The sequence below is a fragment of the Coenobita brevimanus genome, chromosome 53 (genome assembly GCF_032717465.1).
Source record: "Coenobita brevimanus isolate Jiangsu-jjx chromosome 53, ASM3271746v2, whole genome shotgun sequence".
NCBI lineage: Eukaryota > Metazoa > Arthropoda > Malacostraca > Decapoda > Coenobitidae > Coenobita > Coenobita brevimanus.
In genome coordinates this window covers 42,059,412-42,083,736 of record NC_137006.1, presented here as the reverse complement: position 1 = coordinate 42,083,736, position 24,325 = coordinate 42,059,412, and the positions used below count along the sequence as shown (strand labels likewise).

Sequence of the window (24,325 nt, the reverse complement as noted above, 5' to 3'; positions counted from 1 at the left end):
AATTTTAACCTAAATTAATCAGATCATTTTAGTAGTAGAAAGAATAAAAGTGCATCATGGGGCTGAAGGAGCTAAACTGATCAGTTACTTTAGGAGAGAGAGAGAGAATGTGTACCTCAAGTGTCTCTTCAAACTCCGCTTCATTGTAAGTAGTCATGGTGAGCGGCACTTGTTCCAGAGCCAGGAGTTGAAGTGTTGGTCGCCAGAGCGTTAACATATCCGAAGTGTGGACGCCAGGGTGGATTGCTAGGGCTATGTCTGGTCGTTGAACCTGGGGAGTGGATAGAAAAGTTTGGCGTTTGTGTTGGAAGGAGAGAGAAAAATTTAGCGTTCGTGTTGGAATGAGAGAGAAAAGTTTAGCGTTTGTGTTGGAAGGAGGGAAAAAAGTTTAGCGTTTGTGTTGGAAGGAGAGAAAAGTAGCGTTTGTGTTGGAAGAAGAGAAAAAAGTTTAGCGTTTGTCTTGGAGGGAGAGAAAAGTTTAGCGTTTGTGTTGGAAGGAGAGAGAAAAGTTTAGCGTTGCGTTGGAAGGAGAGAGAAATGTTTAGTGTTGGCGGTGACAGGAGAGATAAATGCTTAGTATTGGTAGTAGAAGGAGAGATGCATGTATTGAGCGTTATTGGTGGAAACGGAGAGAAATGTATAATGTTGGCAGTGAGAGGAAGAAAGATGACGATAACAGTGTGGATGAAGGAGAGGGAGACTGTTAAGATGAGGTAGGATTATGGTGTGGAAAAAGATGGAGACAGAACGGGGTGGATGGACGTGGGGAAGGATAGGAGGAGGCTGCAAGAGAGTAGGGTAGTTAAAGCAAGAGGAGGAGTAAAGAAAGAAGAAAAGGAGGAGGAGGAGATGATGATATAGAGGCGAGGAGAAAAGGGACAAGAAACGAGGTACACAAAACAAAGTGGAGAACAACTTATATATGAGGGGTGGTTGAACGGGAAAGAAAAGGGAGACCAAGAATTAACGAGATGGCAGGACAGGCTTTTTTTGAGTAAGGTAATTGCACTAAGAGGCAGACCAGGGTGGAAAGACAAGATGGGGGAGTATATGGAGGAAAGCTGTGTGTTTTGGAAGGGGTAATGGTCGCCGCTGAGTATTTAAAAGTAGATGGGAAAGAGAAGATGGAATACAAGGATGAGGTAGACCGGAAACTTCACTCTAATTCTCTCACTTTACCAAGATTTACGTCTTTTTGCAGCTTGTTTTACGCAGTTCAATTATACGGGAAAAAATATTGCCACGGCTGCACATACTTCCCATTGCACTTCCTCCCTAGTATCATATTCGTGATCATCCATTGCTCCAACTGAGGATTCAAGATGGTGAGATGGAAGTTTGAGCCAAGTCCTAGTGAAAAGAGTTAACAACAACACAAACAAGTCAATGATAATAGTGAAGTTTTTGCGGATATTCTTTCCAGTAATGCTAGAGGTATTTATGTATTTATTGCCTTACCGTGTCATAGCCATACAGTTTCAGGAATGACGTGCAGCCTAATACCACATAGCTTTATTCACTTTTATTTTGACCATTTTTCATTACAGTTATACCCACCTTAGCCTTGGGATCGGAAGTGGCGATATGCTCCCTCCAGAAGTCGTGGTATAACCCTGGATATGCTACTGCCTTCACTGATGGCGTCACCTGAGGGAAGCATCATCATCATCGTCATCATCATCGAGACCCCTTTTCCCACCTAAGGATGACGTGTGATACTTGAGGGAAGCATGAGGTAATATACGTGCAGTGTGTGTCACGTGTTGCGTGTGACAAAGTTAGTGTGTTGTGTTTGACAAAGTTAGTGTCTGTGTGTGATAAACTTAGTATTTTGTGTATGCTGAAGTTAGTGTACTGTGTGTTACAACAGGACAGGAAGTACAGGAGTTCAAAAGTTTTCATTCCGTTTTTCAATAAAGTACAGCAAGAAAAGCAATATATTTAAATTTCCGCCGTAAGACACCATGATATGAGTGCAGCGGGTGATTTCTTTGTTGTTTTAGAAAATAGTTTTGTGTGTGTGTGTGTGTGTGTGTGTGTGTGTGTGTGTGAGAGAGAGAGAGAAACTGACCTGGTATGGTGATGTGGGAGCCCATGAGAAGGTGACGGGGTGTTTTGTGAGGTCAGGTGCCACAAGGGTCACCACCAGGGGGCGTCCCAGCACTCGACTCGACACCTAATCAGTGGGGAAGAGAGCTAATGAGTACAGTACACCATCAGGATTACAACATAGTACGTTTCTTTTAGCATAGCGAAATTTGAACCCTTCTTGACTGGGTTTATTTTAGTATGGCAAAACGCCTCCTACCCTTCTTACCCTTTTATTTAATTCTTGATGCTTCAGTTTTCACCTTTGCCCAGTACTCCTTCCCAACCTCATCTCCACAGTGCATTACCTAATCCAGCACCTTTACCCACTCTCCCACCTAACTCACCTATTTAACCCTTCTGCTTTTAGCTCTGTCCAGCACCCTTATCCTTCCCCACCCCTACCGTTCCTTACCCCTCTCCCTCGAATAGTTTTTGATGCTGCCTCCCCTTCCTCACTACTATCCTACCCATCCTAAGCCACCCCCCTTACCCACCCATACCCTCTCCTACATTACCCACATGCATAACCCTTCATGTAACCATTTTCACCTCTATCCAGAACTCCTACCCCTCCCCTTTAAATTTCTTTTAATCCCGTAACGTATTTTTATTTTTATTTTTAATTTCCAGACACCTTTATTTAACTTAGGAAAGGCCTCTCGTATGGACGTGATTGGTGAAGGCTATATCTGTTTCCCTCAGTTCGCAGATCTTACCATAATTGAATAAAAACATCCTTAGGTACGAAACATATAAATTTAAAATGCATTATTTGGGTGAAGCGGTGAAGGCACATCCTCAGGCCGCATCTACACCAAATTCTTGCTAACACGGGCGGGTGTAGCCGGGAATTTTATATCACTGTAACCCATTTAGGTGGTCTCACTGGACGCAGGCAAGTATGGATGACAACTTCTTTTGGTTACAGTGATACAGAACTGCCTGCAACCAACCATGCCAACAAGTATTTGGTGTGGTGGCCTTACACCGCCCTACTGAACCCACCCGTTACGAGTTAGATGTTAGGTGACGTACTCTACATGGCCCAGTGGTTACGTGAAGGACAAAGATCCCGTGCAGTCTGGGTTTGATTCCCCCTCTGACCCGGATTGTGCTAGTCATATTTCGTTTAGTAGCAGTAGTCATAGATACAACCCCATGCTCATCATAACTTTAACTCAGTGGACTGCAAGCCGAAATTTCCTTTACAGTCCACCATCCTTTTTTTTCGAAGGATGGGGAGGGGAGTGAGAGACGTTTGTATACCCGAGCAGTATTAGTGCCACCACATGAAGGCGTCCTTCTCCAGCACCGTTCGGTTCATTACCTACCTGTATTATCCCGGATGTCACCGCCCCCACCTCGGGCTCATCCGCTCCCAGAAGGTGGATGTGGAACTCGCGATCAGTGGATGTTTGTTGGTAGTCGGGGAACCAGGAGGGGCAGTGACCGATAGTCAGGACTGTGCTGAACACGTTGCTGACTATTCTCTGCAGGGATGCCTTTAGTGCTTCTTCACCTGGATAGATAGACGTCATCATCATCATCATCATCATCATCATCTAGACCTTTCTTCCTACCTAAGAATGGAGGGGGCTGTGATTGTTTGGTTCGGTTTGTTTGTTTGTAAGACTATAATCTTTTGAATGGGATTAAGCCAAATCAGACATATTGATTAAGGACCATCAGAAAACAAGTGATTATTTACTGGCCGAAAGAGGTCATATGTCATAGGTCAATTCAAATAATTTTAGCCCGATTTTTACAAATCTTGACGGAAGGGTCGGGGAACAGGGATGGAGAAAATCGGACTGAGATAACGGGCACGAGGTCAAGCTAAGTTTTTGAACCTTTGCTTCATGTAGTATTATTCTTTTTAAACCAGACATGGTGGAAGAGTTTAAGGTTAGCTAAGGATGAACTGATTCTACAGTATTTTCAGGACAAGAGGCCAGAGGTCAGGGTCACACGGCAATGTCAACTTACGCTATTAATCAGATTTGGTCCAGACTTGGTGGATGGAGTGAGGGTCAGGATGGTTTTTTTTTTTTTTATAGAACCAATTTTAGATCAAGGGCATAAGGCCGGGGCAAATATTAGCCATAAACTGATTGTAACGAGTAGGTGTTGGAATTCTTGAGTGCTGCTTGTTTTTAATGTGAGTATCGTGCATTTAAGAGAGAGAGAGAGAGAGAGAGAGAGACTATAGATTCATATTTTAGACGGATAGAACGACAAAAAAGAGGACTTATGACTCAAATATTAAAACTGAGAGCACACAGACGTTTAGGCAAATCCCTGTTAGAAGAGGAATGGCAACACTGCATCTCTCTTCACATTACACAACCACGAACGAGGCAGATATGTCAAACTTTATTATTATTATTATTATTATTATTATTTTCTATCAACTGCTTCACTTTTGTTTCTGAAATTCGGGGTCTCTTTTCTGACATCCACTTTTTTTTTTTTTTTTTTAATAGGAATTGAGGCTTACCTTCCCTTCACGATGTCAGGATCAATAGTACGATTGTTATAGTTCTTTCACCTTAACCTGGCCCAGATTTTCGTCCTTTAGTGGCTTATTTCACGTATTACAGTGACAGAAAAAGACTACTGAGACTCTGAGTATTTCCATAACACTTCTTCGTGACTAAAATCATATTCAAGGGTTACTTTTTAGCATTCAAGGAGAGAAGGAAGTTTTAGGCCAAGTTAGAGGCAGGTATAGAGAGAGAGAGAGAGAGAGAGAGAGAGAGATTACCAACCTCACCTGGATTTGGCAAGCCCGTGTAGCCCCACCACTGGCTGACTAGAGGGGCTACCGAGGCTATGGAGTCCCCTAGGGTAGTGTGACGGGTGAACCAGGCCTCCCAGTCCCCCACGTATCCCCCCTTACCACGTAGCACCTCACGACCTAGGGGCACGGGGCTAGGCAGGCACTCTACGACCTGAGAGAGAGAGAGAGAAAGAGAGAGAGAGAGAGAGAGAATTTCAGTATAGCCTTTATTTATAGTTTGTAGTCCCTTATAACACACACACACACACACACACACACACCTGGTCAACAGCTTCGTTCTTGATGTGGTGGCATATAAGAGAGTGTGTGGGCAGCCTCGCTTCCTTACACTCCACACTGCAGTACCGCACGCCCCTGCACCCCTCGCACTCCAAATCAACACCTGAGAGAGAGAGAGAGAGAGAGAGAGAGAGAGAGAGAGACTGATAAGTAACAAGTAACCTAGATGGATGTATAAGTGAATTTATAAACACAGTTACTTATATACAAACAGTAAATAAAATACCACATAGATAATAATTTACAGTGAAAGACATAATGAAAAAAATTGGCCGAAACAATTTTTTAATATGATTTTCAATTCTGACCATAAACTAGACAACCCGTTCCTTAAGGCCCAGCAATTCTCCTACATGTTCATGCTTCTGAGCTATGACCTACCGTCCGTACTGAATACATGCTCGTGCTGTCTCATTCATAACGTGTGTGTGTGTGTGTGTGTGTGTGTGTGTGTGTGTGTGTGTGTGTGTTATAGACTGTAATTACGAAGTTTAAACCCACAGACTGTCCCTTGCCCCAGTCTGAAATCGAACTCGCATCCTTTTCGACAACAGCTCACTGCTCTGTCAAACCCATCACTGAGCAGACACATATTCGTTCCAACTCACCGTCCGTCTTGTCACAGTTGGCACACGCACTCTTCATCTTCTTCAACTTCTTCACCGTAATCTTAAACGCCTTCCTCAGCGCCTCCTCCGCCCTGTCCCCTAGTTTCTTGTTCTTCAGTACCTGGTGTGGCGGTAGCAGGACCCCGTGAGGAGCTAGATACTTCTGATACTTGTCGCTGAAGGTGCGTGGTGGGTACTCGGAAATTTCGAAAGACATTGTGGTAGATTTTGGTTCCGTTCGTATGTGATTTGTTTTGGTTCTGGGTCTTGTTCTTGTTCTTCTTGTTCCTCTTCTCCTTCTTCTTCTTCTTCTTCTCCCTCTTCTTCTTCTTCTTCTTCTTCTTTTATCGGTTGATCGGTAGGCAGTTTTCCCGCCAGTTATTCTTTTCCTTATTCTTTTTCTTTAAATGTCAGTTACCTACAAAATTCTTGGCTAAATGTTCAAACGTGTATATTTCTGCTGTCCTCTTACTTTTCGGTTTCTTGATCATTATCTTTGCAAATTTCTGATGCAAGTTCTTTTATTTGTTTGAATTTCGAGTTTTTATAAGTTGTCTCTTCAGCTTTACTTTTTTCATTTTCAGTTCGGCAGGATTATATATGAAATAGTAATGGTTCGGTTAAGTTGTTTGCCTTTTTGTCATGGAGAGTGAGAGACTAACTAGGAGCGTGTATGTGAGTGAGGTGGAGGGGGAAGAGTGAGGGGGACACCGAGGATGAGTAGGAGGGATGGAGTGGAGAGGTCTATGAGGGAGGAGGGTGTAAGTTGGGGGGGAGGGCAGAGAAATGGCAGGGATCAAGGGGACACGGAGGCGATTTGTTTGTGGCCACCCCGTACGGGATTGAGGCGTCCGGCAGAAGATAGATAGATAGTATGTACGGGTACGGTATGATGTATTTTCGGCTTGCAGGCGTCTGAAAATTACAAGAAAATTAAATATGCTCTACTTTACCCATACACGCACCACATTTCAGCGTCACATCACAACACATGCAAGAGGTGTATTTTAGCTGCTCACCTTGTACTTACACCCCTGGCAAGTCAACAGTAAACTCAGTAAACTCAGCTTTCACCTACATTCACTGTATTATATGAATCGCTGCACAGGGAACAAGATTATTATTTCGGCTGCTCACTTTTTCACGTACATTTTTTTTGAACTCTTATCTGTCGTTCTTATAACTCTTCAAATCGCTTTCCCACTTCGAATTCTTAGCTTTCTCACTTAGCTTCCTTTTACTTATTTGTTTTATTTATTTATTTATTTATTTATTTATTTTTGCGATCTCTCCTGTATGTCTGAAAATTCGAGACATAACATGATACGTATTTTTGCAGTTTAATCTTGATACCAGACGAGCTTCGTAATCTTAGAGGAGGCCCTGGGAACAAAATAATAATAATAATAATAATAATAATAATAATAATGAAGGGTGTATGTAGCTCCTCGTGTTCGATAATTACCTGCTAAACGGAATAAAGTTTATGATATCTTGTTTCAGCCAAAATAAAGCTGAAAAAACTACCGTATTATAGGATTGTTTTTTTGCCGCATATATTCTCCCATTCAGTCCGGCGACGTGTTTGTGTTATTTTTAAATATTTTCTTGTTATCTCTAGACGATTTTTGGAACTGGAGGGGTTAGATATAATTTTAAATCACCATGTCTCACCTACAGATCTTTCCAAAATTGACTATATTCGTCTGGAGAATAACACAAAAATGGCGTAAATTATTGAGCCTGAATGAGGATACTGATCTAATTGCAGTGACACTGATATCTTGATTTTGAGACAAGGCAAGAACTTCACTTCCCGTACACTCAGCCACGTGGGACAGACTGAGAGAGAGGGAGAGTGGGAGGTTGGTGCCAGTTCCCGATATAGCTTAGCATCTCTCTCTCTCTCTCTCTCTCTCTCTCTCTCTCTCTCTCGTCCGTTTGTAGTCTTGTGTTCTTATTCTTGGGTACAGCACTGCATGCTAGAGTCATACAGAGGTAACACAAGTCATGAGCACGGAGGCCGGGAAAGGGACAACCACTATATTCTGGTACTGGTGGTGATGTGACTCATTGCAAGCAGCCCCGTAAGGCCGACATGCAGAACTGATGGCACCTCCATTTAGCTCCTTCGTTACCTTTCCTGAATAATATATTCTGGCGTTAGTCTGAATTAAACCATGAACTGCGTCCAGTGTATCGACTCTAGTATATACATACATACATACATATATATATATATATATATATATATATATATATATATATATATATATATATATATATATACACCGATACCAGTATATATATAGTATATAATTCGCTAATGGGCTTGAAACGGGAGCTTAAGGGCCGTAACATGAAGTTTAGTTAAAATCCACGGTATTGAAACACCTCGTATCCGAAAAAACTTTAGTGTCCGATATCGACAACGGCCGCACTAAGTGATGCTTTCTCACCTCTTATTATTATTATTATTATTATTATTATGTAGTATTAATAGTAGTGTAGTAATGCCGGTAGTATTATTAGTCTGTCTGTCTATCTGTAGTTAGACATCTTAATCCCGTAAGGGGTGGTCACAAACAAATTGCCTTCATGTCGTCCTGTCCCCTGCCATTTCTCTGTCCTCCTCCCCAACTTACACCCTCCTCCCTCATAGACCTCTCCACTCCATCCCTCCATCTCATCCTGGGTGTCCCCCTCCCTCTCCCTCCACCTCTCTTACATGCACTTACCTCGTTGGTCTCTCACTCTTCATCCTCTCCACATGGCCAAACGAAACAATGTATTTCTCCCAAAGCTTTCTGTCAGATCCACACCACAACGTTCCTTCACTTCCTTATTTGTCAGTCTATCTCTGCATGCTACTCCACGTGCTCCTCTCAGGTAAGTCATTTCCACTGCGCACACTCCTGTGTTCTTCCAACAATGTCCAAGCTTCACTTCCATACGTTAGAGTTGGTATCACAAGACTGTCATGCAACGACTTTTTTTTTTTTTTTCCATGCTCACTTCTCTATTTCTTATCACTGCTTTCAAGGAACCAGCAACCTTTCTTCCCTGCTGTATCCTTTCAAGTACTTCATCCTTTAAATTTCCATCCTTACTTATCACACTACCCAAGGACTTACATGTACTCGCATTTTCCATTTACTCAAAATCCAACCTCACTGTGCATTCAGGGACTTCACTTCTCTCGAAGACTACAATTTTACTCTTCTCTACATCCACATTTAGGTTACGTTTCTTACATACTTTCTCAAACAAATTCACCAAGTCTTGCAGTTACCCTTCGTCTTCACTTAACAACACAGTATCATCTGCAAACAACAGTACAGGAAATTTCCAAACGCTGTCCTCTTTCATTATGGGCGCTCCAGCACCCACTGCCCTACCTTGTATCTTTTATAACCCCATCCATATACAGACTGAACAGCCTTGGGGACATGACACATCCCTGTTTCATTCCAACATTCAGACAGAAAAAATCCCTCAGTTCACCATCCACACGCACCGCAGCCTTAGCACCCTCAAACATACTCTTCATAGCATTCAACATCATCTCATTTACTCCATATATTTTTAATATTTAACATTTTCCTTGTGTATCCCCACTGTCATATGCTTTCCCTAAATCCATGAAGGCAGCAAACAGCATGGAATGTGAGGGGGCGCGAATGATGAGGTGAAAGAGATTATGTTCAGATGTTTGAGGATGAAAAGGTGGATATACGAAGACTGACTGACCAAATAGAAAGGTGAGAATGTAAGAGAGTAGGAGTATGGACTGGGTATACTCGTACGGTTATGTGCAGGAGTAGGTGAGAATTAGAGGACAATGGAGAGTGTATGTATTGTGTGCAAGAGGTGGAAGGAAAACATTAGAGATTCACGGATTGTGTTGGTAAGATTGAAAGTAGGAATACAAGCATGGCCAATTGTGTATGTATATGCACTGACAGAAAACCGCGCAAGCAGAGCGAAGGAAGAGTTCTGGGCAAATGTGGAAACATGCATGAAAAAGCTTGAAAGAGGTGAGAGTGTTTTTGGCAGGAGGTAGGAATGAAGAAGTAGGGAATGTGAAGGTGGATGGAGTAGTTGGTGAGTGGGGTGGCTCGCAGAAGTGGATGAGAATGGTAGTACACTAGTGGAGATTTGTGCAAGGAGGGGATTGGTGATAGCCAGTACCCTGTTTAAGCACAAAATAACCTACAGGTATACTTGTCAAGTAATGAGAAGGGTGGGTGGTGACTAGATTGAATGGAAGGCAATGTGTGTGTGAATGAGAGAATGAGAAGATATGTACTGGATGTGAGAGCATACAGAGGTTGGGATGTGGACATTCAGACCACCACTTTGTGATGCTGACAGTCAAGGTACAAATGCAATGGAAGTAAAGAAGGAGAGAAAGGCAAGAGGAAGCAGTTCATACAGAGAGGGTAGAAAGGTTGCAAGGAATGAAAAGAAAAAGGCAGAATATAAGAAAAAGGGAGGAGCGAGTGGGTAGATATGATTTAGAGCAGATGAGAGAGGTGGAAGGTGCGTGTAAGGTATTCACAGAAGTGCAGTATGTGAGGTGATGTGTGTGTGTGGGGGTGTGTGCAAGGAACAGCATGGTGGAATGAGGAAGTGAGACAAGCTGTAGCACAAAAGAAGAAAGTATATACCGAAGTGAATGGATGGGAAGCAGAGACATCGAGGAAGTTGAGAGACGGAATAGAGAGTTGCAGATAAGAGGAGAGAGGTGAAAAGATTAGAGAGAAAAAGTGGATGAGGAGTCTGGAAGGAATTTGAGTGTTAAGTGGAGGGAATGTAAGAAAATGTTCTGGAAAAAGGTTAAGAGAGTAAGACAGGGTGCTAAAGAAGGTAGTAGGGGAGTGAAAGATAATAATGGCAGATTGTTGGTGGAGAAGGAAGAAAAAGTGAGAAGATGGGGAGAACACTTCAAGGAATTATTATGCACAGATAATGAAAGTAACTTATTATGTGACTGGGGAATGGCAGGGAGAAGGAGGGAGATGGGAGGGGAGGAAGAGATTAGTAGGATGGAAGTAGTGGAAACAATGAAGAAAGTCAAAACTGGGAAAGCTCCAGGAATTGTTGGAGTGAGTGGTGAAATTCTGAAGCACGGGGGAGAGATAGCGAGTAGTAGAATGGATATGGAAGATGTGCAGATTGGCCTGGGAGGAAGGTAGAGTCCCGGAAGATTGGTAGTCAGCTATGAGCATTCCCAGGTACAAAGGGAAAAAGGAAAAGGAAGCGTGTATTAATCATAGGGACATTTGTCCTTGGACCTTGTTTGTCTTCTTAGTGTAGTATGGAACGTACTGTATGTGGTAGGAAAATTATTGACAGGGGGAATAACAGAGGAAATAGTTGGAGAAGAACAGGGAGGTTTCAGGAAGGGGTGTTGTAGATGAGATTAATATCAGGTACTGTTATTATTATTATTATTATTATTATTAATATTATTATTAGTTGTAGTAGTAGTAGTAGTAGTAGCAACAGTTCCAACAGCAGCAGGAGCAGTAATAGAAGTGGTAGTAGTAGCAGCAGCAGCAACAGGAGCAACAGCGAAGTAGTAGTAGTAGTAGTAGTAGTAACTAGACCTATTACATAATTTCCATTTCATTCTAGCAAACTCCATACGATTTTATTCAGTTAATGAGTTTTTGAATGTGGGAGGATAGATGTAGCTTTAATAAATCCCCTAAATAAATCCTGAGTTGGATTTAAACAGATGGTAGAAGGGAGAATGAACCCTAAATGTACGTCACCCACAATGGGGGGGTTAAAGTTAAATTAAAAGGTACAAAACAGTATATTTTGAATTGTTTTAGAACCCCATGAATGGAAGTGGAGAGATTGGGGGATGGAGGAGGGAGGGAGGGAGGAATGAATGGGGGTAAAGGAATTTCTGCCGGCTTTTTATGGAGAGAAAGAAGGAGGGAGGGGAGGAGAGGAGAGGAGAGAAGAGGAGGAATAAGGGAGGGGGGGGGATGGAGGGAATGAGAGACGGAGGAGGGGGAAGGAGGATGGAAGGAAAGAGGTGGGGGATGGAGAGGAGCTTGAGGGGAGGAGGAAAGGGTTAGAGGAAAGGAGGTGGAAGTCAAAGAGAGAAGGAGGAGGAGGAGGGAAGGAAGTGGGGAATGGAGAGGAGGAAAGGAAGTGGGGGACGGAGAGATGGACGGAGTTTGGGGGAAATTACCGACTTCCTTTAGACTGAGACTCGGATTAAAATAATTGTTTTCATACATATGCAAACACCTATTTTTCATAAATATATACGCATTCACATAGCTTAATGGCGATGAGAAGGGGGGGGGGGAGCTGGAAACAATGGAGAGAAAGGGAGTTGGGAGGGAGGGATGGTGGGGGCGGGGGGGATGGGGGGGAGAGTGAGCGGCGCTGCGGCGGATCAGTTCGAGTTGAGCCGAGCTGGTGGGAGGGTTTGTGTCGCTTTGGGTAAGCATAGTTTCCTTTTTCGCTCCTTTAGTACCTATAATAATCGTTAATTTGGTCCACTGTGGTATTGTTGAACACTGACTTTCTGTGAAATTAATACAAATCTGTTAAATTGGATTTTCTTTTGTGCATAGTCGGCGGCGTCGTTTGGTGTTTGTGATGTCCATGGTCCCATACGGTAGTTTCGCTTATATTTTTCTCCTTTTGCAATTTTATTTTCCGTACCTCAGTACCAGAATAGGACTAGTTCGGTCCTTCATACATTCAATTGCACTTTTTTTCGCGACTAGCAGCATATTTAATGGTAATCCAGTGTCACAGCTGGACATTCAAGATGGCGATGGCAGCAGCAGCTGGAGTTGAAGCGTAGGTTACTGAAATTATGCTTTTAATTAAACTGATATTTCCATCCAATTTTTTCCATTCAGGACAATCTGGAATTGACTTTTCGTTGATTTTTTTATTGTATAAAGTGGTCCTGTAGTAGAAAGCAGTGGGCGTAGCACTGAGTGGGTTTTCCCTTAAATTTAAAACACAGGTTTTCAATTTAGGTTAGGTTTTCAGGTTCAGTAATTTGCTTGAGTGTCCATAGTACTTTACTGGGTTGATCTAGAAATAAGAATTTTCTAATGTACTCGTATTGCTGTTAAATATTTCATGTTGCTCTTCAGTGCATAGGAATCTACCAAGAAGACTTGTTTGGATTGAAGATATTTGGGTGTTTGGATTCAAGCCACCAAGACGATTTTTGGAGTAAAGCGACCAAGATGGGTGTTTGGATTGAAGTGACCAAGATGGGTGTTTGGATTCAGGCGACCAAGAAGATGGGTGTTTGGATTCAAGCAACGAAGGCTTTTGAGGTAAGTATTAGTTTTTTTCTCTTTATATATATATCACCTTTCAGCTCGGTTGACTGCAGTGATTGGAGACTAGAAGGTCTTGACTAGCAACCAAGGAGGCACGTATATTAGATTTATTTCCTGTACCAATTACTTTTACACATGACAAGTTTGAGTAACTAGGGATTCAGTTCCTGTTACCATAATTTAGTACTGAAGGTAATGGCCCAGTTAAAGATAGAAAAATTGCAATAGTAACCAAGGAGACTTTACCATTCAGGGTTCTAGTTTCATGCCACCATAAGCCTTATACTGTAGCTGGTGCATTAAGGTAATGTTTATTTGGTCTTTGATTCAAATCTTAATGGATATTATAAATGGACAGACAGTGAGGGAATAGTTTTAATATAATTCCCAAAAAAGATAGTGAAGGGAAGCTAGTTTAATCCACTGGGTTTCTGAAATTGTGCCCATGTGCAGAATTTCTAATCTAAAACTTTAATAAAAATAACAAAAATGAGAGGTTGAGTAATTGTTTTTCAAATACTGCTGTGCTGTACTGTTTTAATTTTTATTTGTAAATTTAACCAAGGAATGACTAGCAGGGAATATGGTAGCATTGAGTGGCCCCCCCCAAGAAACATAGGCTTAAAAAAAAAAAAATCAAACTGGATAGGTTAGTTTAAACCCTGCACTACAAGAAATAGCTGTATGCATCTTGATAGTAGCAAGGCCTGTATTCTCGTCGGTAAAGGAAGCCCCCTAACCTTTTTTATGTAAGAAATTTGTTACTGTCCTTGTTATATAAATCCTTCCCGTAGTCATACTTCACAGAAATAACACAAAATAATATAAACCAGTCATATACAAAAACTGCCAAGGAGAATATATTTGGGAGCTTCCTTACCAGACAAGAAAACGAGCCCAAAAATAACTGAAAATGTCATGTATTACGGGTATTAAGGAAGACAGACTCTAAATACTGTAGTATGCTTTAAGTGACATGTTCGCATTAGTTAGCAACCCTAAATAGGGAAGTTACATTGTTACAGTATAGGTTCATTGACTATCATTTAGAAAACTTGTTATGTGTGCAGGGTTTTTGTAAGTTCTAGCAACTGAATTAGTTATTAGTTTTTGGCACTTGTTTCATATCTAGTCCAAAGAAAACAACTGTACCATTTCATTTAGTTTAGGGAATCCATAAGAGGAAACACAGCTTCATTGATATCTTCAAAAAAAAAATATGGATACTTTGGAATTTTTAGTGGGGAAGTAAGGTTTGGCTCCAACTCATTAACTAGCCTGACTCTAGTCAAATTAAATTGCTTGACTGAAAACTTGGATCTTGTTGGAAATTATGCACTCTTCACATGCTTAGTTCACGTGATGTAGGGCACGAGGGTTTGTTAGAGGGGTTGTTTGTTGGTCACATAATGCCACACATGTACAGTAGGGTGTTTCACTCCCGGGGGTAAAAAAATTAAATGTGTTTAAAGTTGTCAGCACGGGTGTCCCCTTGTTTCTTATGACCCATAAATAAAATATGCAAATATTTGGTTTGATTCGTCAATATTTACTGGTCGCACAGTTTGACAAGGTACCACATTTCAAGTGAAACTTCGAAAAAATCAAATGGAGAAGAAGACAAAAAATTTGCAACGAACGTTTATTGAACTGAAAATTATCAAACAAACTTATGAAAAAAATGCAAAACAAAGAAATGGAGAACAATTCTGCAAGTAGAGAAGGGCAATCAAATCGTTGGTGGATGGGGCTCAAGGAGCAGGAGGGAACTTAGCGGTCACTCCAGCCTTTGTTCTCTTGACGGTCTTGCGGTCATAATGAACAACTTTGAGGAGGAACTGCTTCTGTTGCTCGTCTTTGGTTCGGGCTTGGAGTCTTTGTATCAATGCCACTCCTCTCTCTGCTGCATCATTGGCGACCTGCAGGCTTCGGACGGTGGCTCGAGTTTGTGGATCTTGCAAAACATGTTCCACGTTCTTGGTAGTGACTATCCTCCCAGCAAAGACGCCAATGGTCTCCAGTGTTCGCTTTGTCACCAATTCAGAAAGACAGTCAGGGAGAGTGAAGTTCTTCTTTTGAAGTCTCTTGAGTGCTTTCGAGGTTGCTGGACGGCTTAGGTTCTTGACCATGGCCGCCTGGTCATCGCGAGACACTTGTTTGTCAAAGAATGCTAGGGCCACTCCTTGCTCTGAGAGGTACCAGAGGTGCCTTCGAAGGGCCTTCTCTGCCATTGACCCAAGTTCTCTATCCACAAACACCTGGAGAATCGCCAAGAACTCCAGGTCATTCTTCGGTGCAAAGTTTGGGGCAGCTGCCTCATGCCAGAATCTGACGTAAATGAGACTGATGAAACAGGCCAGTCGTCGTACTCCGCATTTTTCCGACCTCGTCAGCTTCAGTTGTTGCGAAAACAGGGCAATCTTGAGGATGTAAATAGCCTTTGCCATCCATCTTGCCTGATGGTAGGCTCCAGGGGCCCTAAATCGAGGCAGATCCTCGCTCCATCCTCCCAGGTAGACAAGAGAGAGTTGAAGGAGTTCGAGATAGTCCTCCCTTGGGTGGGCTCCGTCATGGATGACTCTCCTGAGGAAATTTATCATCTTCAGCCTGTGATTCGCTCGACTCATCCAGGGGTTGTCCTTCGCTGAGGGTACCGACGGATGTCTTGTCCAAGAAGTCCCATTTTTCTGGGAATCGCTTGAAGAGGGGAATCTCGGGACCTGGAGGAGGGCCGAAGAGGAGTTCATAGGTGTTCTTCAGTACCACCTCGTGAATGTGATGTCGGCATGCCAGCCAAAGAAGAGGTCTTCCAAGGGACTGTTCAATTATGGTGCAGGCTCCGCTAATCATGCCACTGTTGGACGCAGTCATATCAAATGAGAGACCGATGATCTTGTCAGCAATCTGATACGTTTCCAGCAGCGAAAGGACAGTAGCTGCTATTTCTCTCCCGCTACCATCAATGGCGATAGGTACTCCAAGAAGCTCCTCGAAGTTGGTCCCAGTAAGCACAACAGCAATCCTCTCCTCGGAGATCCGAGATGTGGCAGCACTTTGAATCAGTTTGCCATCCCAGTGGAGAACAAGGGGAGGCGGATCACAGAAGGCTTCTTCTTCAATGCGCTTTGCTTCAGTTTCTCGGTTCTTTCTCCTCATGCGATGCACCGTGGAGGCAGAGCAGGAGATCTCCGAGACATCATGCCCCAGGCTTGAGGCTGCAGCAACGAAGGACACAGCAGCTTGACGACATGAAAGGTTTTCCCGGTCCCAAGTCGTGGTCAGGCCTGGGGTCATTGGGTTCTTCGACGGCCTTCTCCGTGGGATTTTTGCGGGAGAAGGGCAGCATTGGAAGTCCTCATCCGATACAGATGATCCAGAAAAAACAGAGGATGAATCGGAAGTTTCTTCCAGGGCAACCTTCTTGAACAACTTCTCCACTTCCGCCTCTTGCTTCCTCTTCCTCATCTGCCCCTTCTTCATTACGTCAGCCTTCTTGGCAACAGCGGACGCATGGAGTTTATCGACACTACCCATTGAACAGGACTGTCTGTCCTCCCTCTGCAGTTCCAGAAAGGCCAAATCTTCTTCTGGGACATTGGTCTCCGCGATCTTACCACTTGCGATATCGAAGACATCTTGTAGGTCGCCCTTCCAAATCTCCCTCTTTGTCATGGTGGCAGGTGTCTCCCGCTTGGCTTCCTTCTTGAGGCTCACGTACTCGTTGTGAAGGTGCCTGATGTTACGACGGATCACGTGCTCCGCCTTGACAGGGAGATTTGCTTTCTCCCACACTTCCTGCAGCTTGAGAGAGGTGCTCTTGGCCGCCTCTGGGAGGGTCTTCCTCTGCACCTGATGGTAGTGGAGGAAGACCAGGAGGACATCTTCCCGCGAGGGCAGGCGAGTTCCCAAGAAACCTGGATTTGGTGACTTCTCCAGGAGCCAGAGAAGGTTCTTGCTTCGTGTGGAAGACATCATCTAAAAAAAAAAAAAAAACGTCAACACTCAACATGTTATTCAGAAGGGAAAGTTACTACCCTCACCATGAAACTCCTTTCACTATCAAAAGTGTGCGACCTGTTAACATGGTCCGATTTCGCTAAGATTTTGCATGAAGCACTTTTTATAGGAAAGGTTCAAAGGCAAACCCGTGCTGATAAAATTATTGCACTTCACAAAATATGAAACACCCTAATGTACAGGCATACCTGGTACCCCAGTTTAACGATGTAATTGGTTAGGTAAAACCCCATCGTTAGGTGGGATATCATATATCGGGGTACTTTCAACATGTAATCTGGAGCTTTTACCAGCCTTGGGTTTCCCCCAAACTACTGTAAGTGCAAAACCCACCCAGATGACCCCCAGAACAAGTTTAAAGTGAATCTAAATGTTCTGACTGCAGTCAGGGAAGCTAACCTAAGCCTAATACCAGTAAATAACTCACTAAAACCAACAAATAAAATCTGAAAATTGGCAAATATGAGTGGAAAAAATCAAGCTTAGTAAACTGTATCCATAATGACAATGTTCACCCCACCAATGGCTAAAACATATTAATCTAAATCTAAAAAAAGTTTATAAATCAACCTTAACACACAGTTATAGTCTAAATTATCAAAATTGGTAAAAGAAATAAAAAACCCATCGTTAAACCAGGGTTTGACCATCGTTAGGCGGGGTATGATGGTATTTCTACTCCATCATTAAGCCGGGGTATTGCATCTAGGAGTTTCGTATATCGAGGTATTATTGTACAAGCAACTGGTCACTGTCTAAATATCAGGATCGAGTAACTTAGCCCCTGCATGTAGAAAAGGGTAATGTGAAATTGAAGAGATGCAGTACTTTGCAAATGGTGCAGTAGAAAAAAATGTCAGCTATAATGAGAGTCTATCGATCTATCTATAGCCTGACGCCCTAATCCCGCAAAGGGTGGCCGCAGACAAAACGCCTCCAAGTCACTCTGTCACCCACCATTTGACTACCCTCCCCCCAACTCACCCCCCCCTCCCTCATATACCTCTCAACTCCATCCCTCCACCTCATCCTCGGTCTACCCCTCCCTCTCCCTCCCTCCACCTCACCTACATACACCCTCTTTCATTCTCCATTCTCTACACATGTCCGAACCACCTCAGTATATTTCTCCTAATCTTCTCAACCACATCCACATCCACCCCACAACATTCCTTCGCTTCATTCGTCAACCTGTCCCTCCATGTCACTCCACATGCTCCTATCAGGTAACTCATTTCTACTGCTCTCACTCTTGACTTGTTCTCCTCTTGCAGGGTCCACGCCTCGCTTCCATACGTCAGGGTAGGGATCACAATACTATCATGCAGTGACTTCTTAACTTCCATACTCACCTCCCTATTCCTCATCACTGCTTTCAGTGAACCAACAACCTTCCTTCCCTGCTGTACCCTTTCACGCACTTCATCCCCCAAAGTTCCATCGTTACTCATCACACTACCCAAGTACTTAAATGCACTCACATTCTCCATATCCTCACCATCCAACCTTACTGTACATTCTGTGACTTCATTCCTCTCAAACACCATAACTTTACTTTTGTTTACATTAACTTTCAGCTTCCTCCTCCTACACACTGTCCCAGATTCATTCACCAAACCTTGCAACTCCCATTCATCTTCACTCAACAATACTGTATCATCAGCAAACAGCAACACTGGAATCTTCCAAATCTCACCCTCATTCATCAGAGCAACCTCCACATCCACCGCCTTACCTTGCACCTCCTTTACAACCCCATCCATGTATATATTAAACAGCCATGGAGACATCACACAACCCTGTTTCAGTCCCACATTGAGATCAAAGAACTCACTCGGCTCACCATCCACTCGCACCGTAGCCCTAGCTCCTTTGTACATACTCTTCACAGCACTCAACAATTTCCCCTCCACTCCATATATTCTTAATACCTTCCACATAACTTGCCTATCTATTCTGTCTTAAGCTTTCTCCAAGTCCATGAAGGCAGCATACACTTTCTTTCCCTTCTCTTGATATTCTCCACTAAACATCTTAGAATAAATATCTGATCTACACACCCTTTTCCCTTCCTAAATCCCCCATGTTCTTCTCCAACTAGCTCCTCTGTCATATGCCTAACCCTATCAATGAGTATTCTACCATATATTTTACCAATCACACTAAGAAGGCAAATACCCCTATGGTTACCACATACTTCTCTCTCCCCTTTTTCTTTGTATAAAGGAACAATTATACCTGATTTCCAGTCCTCTGGAACCCTTCCCTCTTCCCAAGCCAATCTACACAACTTCCATATCCACTCCACAACAATCTCACCCCTATACCTAAGCATTTCACCACACACTCCATCAATTCCTGGGGCCTTTCCCAACTTGATCTTCATTGCTTCCGCTACTTCTGCCCTACTGATCTCTTCTTCCCTCCTCTCATCCCTTCTTCTCCCAGCCATTCCCCAACCACTTATACTTGCACTGCTCTCACTCTCTACATTCAACAAATCCTCAAAGTGCTCCTTCCATCTCCTCAGTTTCTCTCTCTTTTCCACCAACAATCTATTATTCCTGTCTTTCACTCCCCTACTATTTCCCCTTTCGCACTGCCTTACTTTCTTTACCTCCTTCCAAAACAATTTCTTACTCTCCCTCCATTTCACACTCAGATTCCTCCCAAGCATCATCCACTTTCTTCCTACTCTCCTTCACCAGTCTCTTCACCTCCCTTCTCCTGCTCACATACAGGTATACCTCTCTTTTGTCTCTCTCATCTTCTCCCCTACCTCTACTCGCTAACCATTCATTATATGCCTTCTTCTTTTGTTCTACAGCTCGTTTCACCTCATCATTCCACCATGCTGTCCCTTGCACCCCCTTGCATCTCCTCACTCCACAAACCACCTCACACGCTGCGCCTATCTCTTCCGTAAATATCTTACATACGTCTTCCACCCCTTCCATCTGCTCTAGCTCATACCTTCCCAATCTTTCTTCCACTATGCTCTTATACTCTGCCATTCGCTCACTATCTTGCAAATTCTCCACTTTTCTCACAGGAGATGTTTCCTCCTGTCTTCCCCTTCGTCGTCTCAACCATTTTCTTTGCAGCTTTACCTTGGCCATCACTAAGTGATGGTCCGAGACTCCATTCCCCCACCCTCTCCAACCTCTTGCATCCAACACTTGTCTTCTCATTCGCTCATCCACACACACACAGTCTATCATTGCCTTTCGTTCAATGAGAGGAATATAGTTAAAAGAGTACTGTAATGTAAGTGTGGTTAAGGAGTTTTTGTTGGGCATCCTTATGCTTCCATTCCCACACAATCAGCTCCCGCTGTTTAAGTGCATCTTGTTCACACAATTTAGTTCTGTACGTTACTGCCATTTTGATGTGGTTAAGCCATGCAAAAGTTCAGGAAAGACGCTACTTAACAAGGGATCTGTACCTCATTGAAAACAAAGTGTATCGCATGAGAAACTGCTAATGCATCAACGACTGCACGGGTTATTTATGAATGATGTTTTTGGACTTTGGAGTCGTAGTGGTATTTATATCCCACTGCTGCAAGTATGAAACTACTGTACTGTACATGGGAATTAACCAGAGTCGATCCAAATTATCCATTGATCCCGTGTGTTTTCATTAGTTGATAACATTCCTGGCCAGATTTAATGTTTTTCTCAGTGCTTGGACTGGGGTCATTTGCAACTATTAATTAATAATACAGTAATAGTTGCACAGTGGGAGGGCTGTTTAAAAATTTGTCTGCTGACGACAGCTTGTAAAAAATAACATTTCATCGCCTTTTTGCAGCATTTGGGCCCAACATTAATGTACATTAGATTTAGTAAAAAAAAAAAAAAGTCTGTTGCTTCTGAAATCATTATAGTTGGGTTTGGCAAATTTCAGATAAAAATAAATACAGTACTCAAGTTTTGGATGAATGTTGGTGACTTTTTTTTCTGGAATTTAGAGAGTAGCTATAATATAAAATAGCACAGGTTTTATAAATTATAGTATTTAGTATCCTTCATTATTATAACAGGAATATGAGGGCGATCTGCGGTAGAGTCGGTCTTGAATTGTGTCCTGTGAGGAGTATCAGCTTGGCGGACGGGTGTGTAAGCAGTGTTGTGTGGTATCATAGCTTGTGTCCAGCCTATTGTGAGTATGACCTCTAATTAGATAAACTAGAGCAAACACTGCCAGTGTATGTTAATATTTTTGGATAAAGTAAGGCAAATACTGGCCTAGAGTAAAATGCACGGTTGTAAGATTTGTTTTTTTCCGTGATTCATGGATAGAAATCTTTGAACCCTTTGTTTTCATAAAAGACTTTCATTTTGTACTAGAAATACGCCACCTCAGCCTTGTCAATGGAGGTAACATTACAGGGGATTGCAAGGATTGCCCAGTGGTGGATGCTTTACTTTATACTTATTACAGTCAATGAATATGGGGATTTATTATTACTAACGTTAGTTGACATTATGCTGCATTGTACTAACCTGCATTCTCCATGAAGTTTGCACACAGATGAGTATTGAATATTCTGTGATCTAATCTGCTATTGCCCCATAAGGAGCGTAGGACCCATGGGGCTAGTTAATCTCAGCATCCATGGCAAGTGACCAGTCATATCTGAGTAGCATATGAGTAGTAAACTCTAACAATTTCTCAGGTGTAAACCCTTAAGAGCCATGTCCAGGAGTGCCTTAACAAGTAGACATATACAATATTTGGTTATGTGGTTACCACCTAATGTAGTACCTGTGCCAACAAAGGGTTTCTTGGGCTACAAGATGCCATTCGACCTGGCATTGCATACTCACTCTTAGATAGTTCTACATTGTGTGAGTGGATAGTGGACACCAACTTGACTATTAACAGCAGCGAAATTTATGAATTATTACCCAAGATGGTGTTTAGTTATGGATATGAAGGATGCCATATTCATTTGCTTGAAGTAATTTGAGCAACATGTACAAGAGCCAGTCACATAATTGGATAATACAAATAACACCACAATACCTCCCTTTGTGGTAGAACATGTTGTCATACATTGCCTGAACCAGAACAGTGCCTATAGCCAACTCTCACAGGTAATAGGAAATTAATGTTCTCATTCCATTCATAAGTGATGCCCTTGGAAATGTTTTGAATTTTATCAGTAACTTCTTTCCAAATCATAATGTGATTCAAATGTGTGCCATTATGTCTTGTGCAGTGTGTCAGCGTGTAGGGTACTGTGATATTGTGTATTTGTTTGTTATATTAGTAATATAGCTGGTAAGTTTATATATAAGTGGGCATGATGGTATAGGACTCAAAATTCATTGTGGTCTACACACTACAATGTGAGTCTCAAGGGTGACCATTTCTTTTTTTTCTGTCAAGGAATAGGTTTGTCTTGTACCCTTAAATATTCAGGATTGGTTGCATAGTCTCAGGCCCCTGTGCTTCGAAGGAGGCATAATGGGGTTGGCAGTTACTGGTTTATATCCATACAATGCTGGTGAAACATATTTCTCTTCAGCCTTGCCCTGCTTGTGATTATCTGGGAATCTACAGTACCATTTTCATTTTTCAGTGTAATGGTAGTTCATAGTTTTCCTGCTTCAGCATGCTCATTATTGTTATTATTATTGTCATTATTATTTTATTATATATTTATTTACATTTTTTTTTCTTTTTTTTTTTTCCCATTAGGTGACCCGGGGTCTCACAAACCCCAAGGAAAAAATACAGTTTGGTTATAAGAAACGTGCTTTAACACAAATAATTCAAGCCATTTTTTTTTTTTTCAGTGCGGCCAAAAAAAAAAAAAAAAGTTTAAATGAAAAAAAAATGAAAGAAAAAAAAATATATATGATGGCCAAGGTAGAGATGCAAAGAAAGTGGTTGAGGAGACGAATGGGAAGACAGGAGGAAGCAGCTCCTGTGAGAAGAGTGGAGAAATTGCAAGATAGTGAGAAAATGACAAGAGTATAAGAGCATAGTGGAAGAAAGATTGGGAAGGTATGAGCTAGAGCAGATGGAAGGGGTGGAAGACGTATGTAAGATATTCACGGAAGAGATAGGTGCAGCGTGTGAGTCGGTTTGTGGAGTGAGGAAGGGATGCAAGGGGGTGCAAGGGACAGCATGGTGGAATGATGAGGTGAAACGAGCTGTGGAACAAAAGAAGGCATATGGTGAATGGTTGGCGAGTAGAGGTAGGGGAGAAGATGAGAGAGAGAAGAGAGAGGTATATGTGAGCAGGAGAATGGAGGTTAAGAGACTGGTGAAGGAGAGTAAGAAGAAAGTGGATGAAGAGTTTGGGAGGAATCTGAGTGTGAAATGGAGGGAGAGTAAGAAATTGTTTTGGAAGGAGGTAAAGAAAGTAAGGCAGTGTGAAAGGGAAATAGTAGGGGAGTGAAAGATAGGAATAATAGATTGTTGGTGGAGAAGAGAGAGAAATTGAGGAGATGGAAGGAGCACTTTGAGGATTTGTTGAATGTAGAGAGTGAGAGCAGTGTGAGTATAAGTGGTTGGGGAATGGCTGGGAGAAGAAGAGATGAGAGGAGGGAGGAAGAGATCAGTAGGGCGGAAGTAGTGGAAGCGATGAAGAAGATTAAGCTGGGAAAGGCCCCAGGAATTGATGGAGTGTGTGGTGAAATGCTTAGGTATGGGGGTGAGATTGTTGTGGAGTGGATATGGAAGTTGTGTAGATTGGCTTGGGAAGAGGGAAGGGTTCCAGAGGACTGGAAATCAGGTATAATTGTTCCTCTGTACAAAGGAAATGGGAGAGAGAAGTATGTGGTAACCATAGGGGTATTTGCCTTCTTAGTGTGACTGGTAAAATATATGGTAGAATACTCATTGATAGGGTTAGGCATATGACAGAGGAGCTAGTTGGAGAAGAACAAGGGGGATTTAGGAAGGGAAAAGGGTGTGTAGATCAGATATTTGTTCTAAGATGTTTAGTGGAGAAGTATCAAGAGAAGGGAAGGAAAGTGTATGCTGCCTTCATGGACTTGGAGAAAGCTTATGACAGAATAGATAGGCAAGGGATGTGGAAGGTATTAAGAATATATGGAGCGGAGGGGAAATTGTTGAGTGCTGTGAAGAGTATGTACGAGGGAGCTAGGGCTACGGTGCGAGTGGATGGTGAGCTGAGTGAGTTCTTTGATCTCAATGTGGGACTGAAACAGGGTTGT

The 24,325-nt window shown here is 42.5% G+C and overlaps 1 protein-coding gene across 4 annotated transcripts in view; it reads right to left on the bottom strand.

Moving 5' to 3' along the window:
* Positions 1-24,325, bottom strand: part of LOC145400670 (putative protein MSS51 homolog, mitochondrial) — a 498,420-nt gene that overhangs the window by 1,401 nt on the left and 472,694 nt on the right. For 2 of the 4 annotated variants that reach the window (XM_080273104.1, XM_080273107.1), the window contains exons 1-7: positions 5,779-6,335; positions 5,152-5,273; positions 4,865-5,042; positions 3,423-3,610; positions 2,072-2,176; positions 1,558-1,647; positions 116-271 (exon numbers count right to left, since the gene is read on the bottom strand). In XM_080273104.1, the coding sequence (XP_080129230.1) occupies positions 116-271; positions 1,558-1,647; positions 2,072-2,176; positions 3,423-3,610; positions 4,865-5,042; positions 5,152-5,273; positions 5,779-5,995 (1,056 nt within the window). In that variant the 5' untranslated portion in view covers positions 5,996-6,335. Of the gene's footprint in view, positions 1-115; positions 272-1,557; positions 1,648-2,071; positions 2,177-3,422; positions 3,611-4,864; positions 5,043-5,151; positions 5,274-5,778; positions 6,336-24,325 lie in introns of those variants that run through there. The other 2 variants (XM_080273105.1, XM_080273106.1) reach the window with 2 other exon arrangements.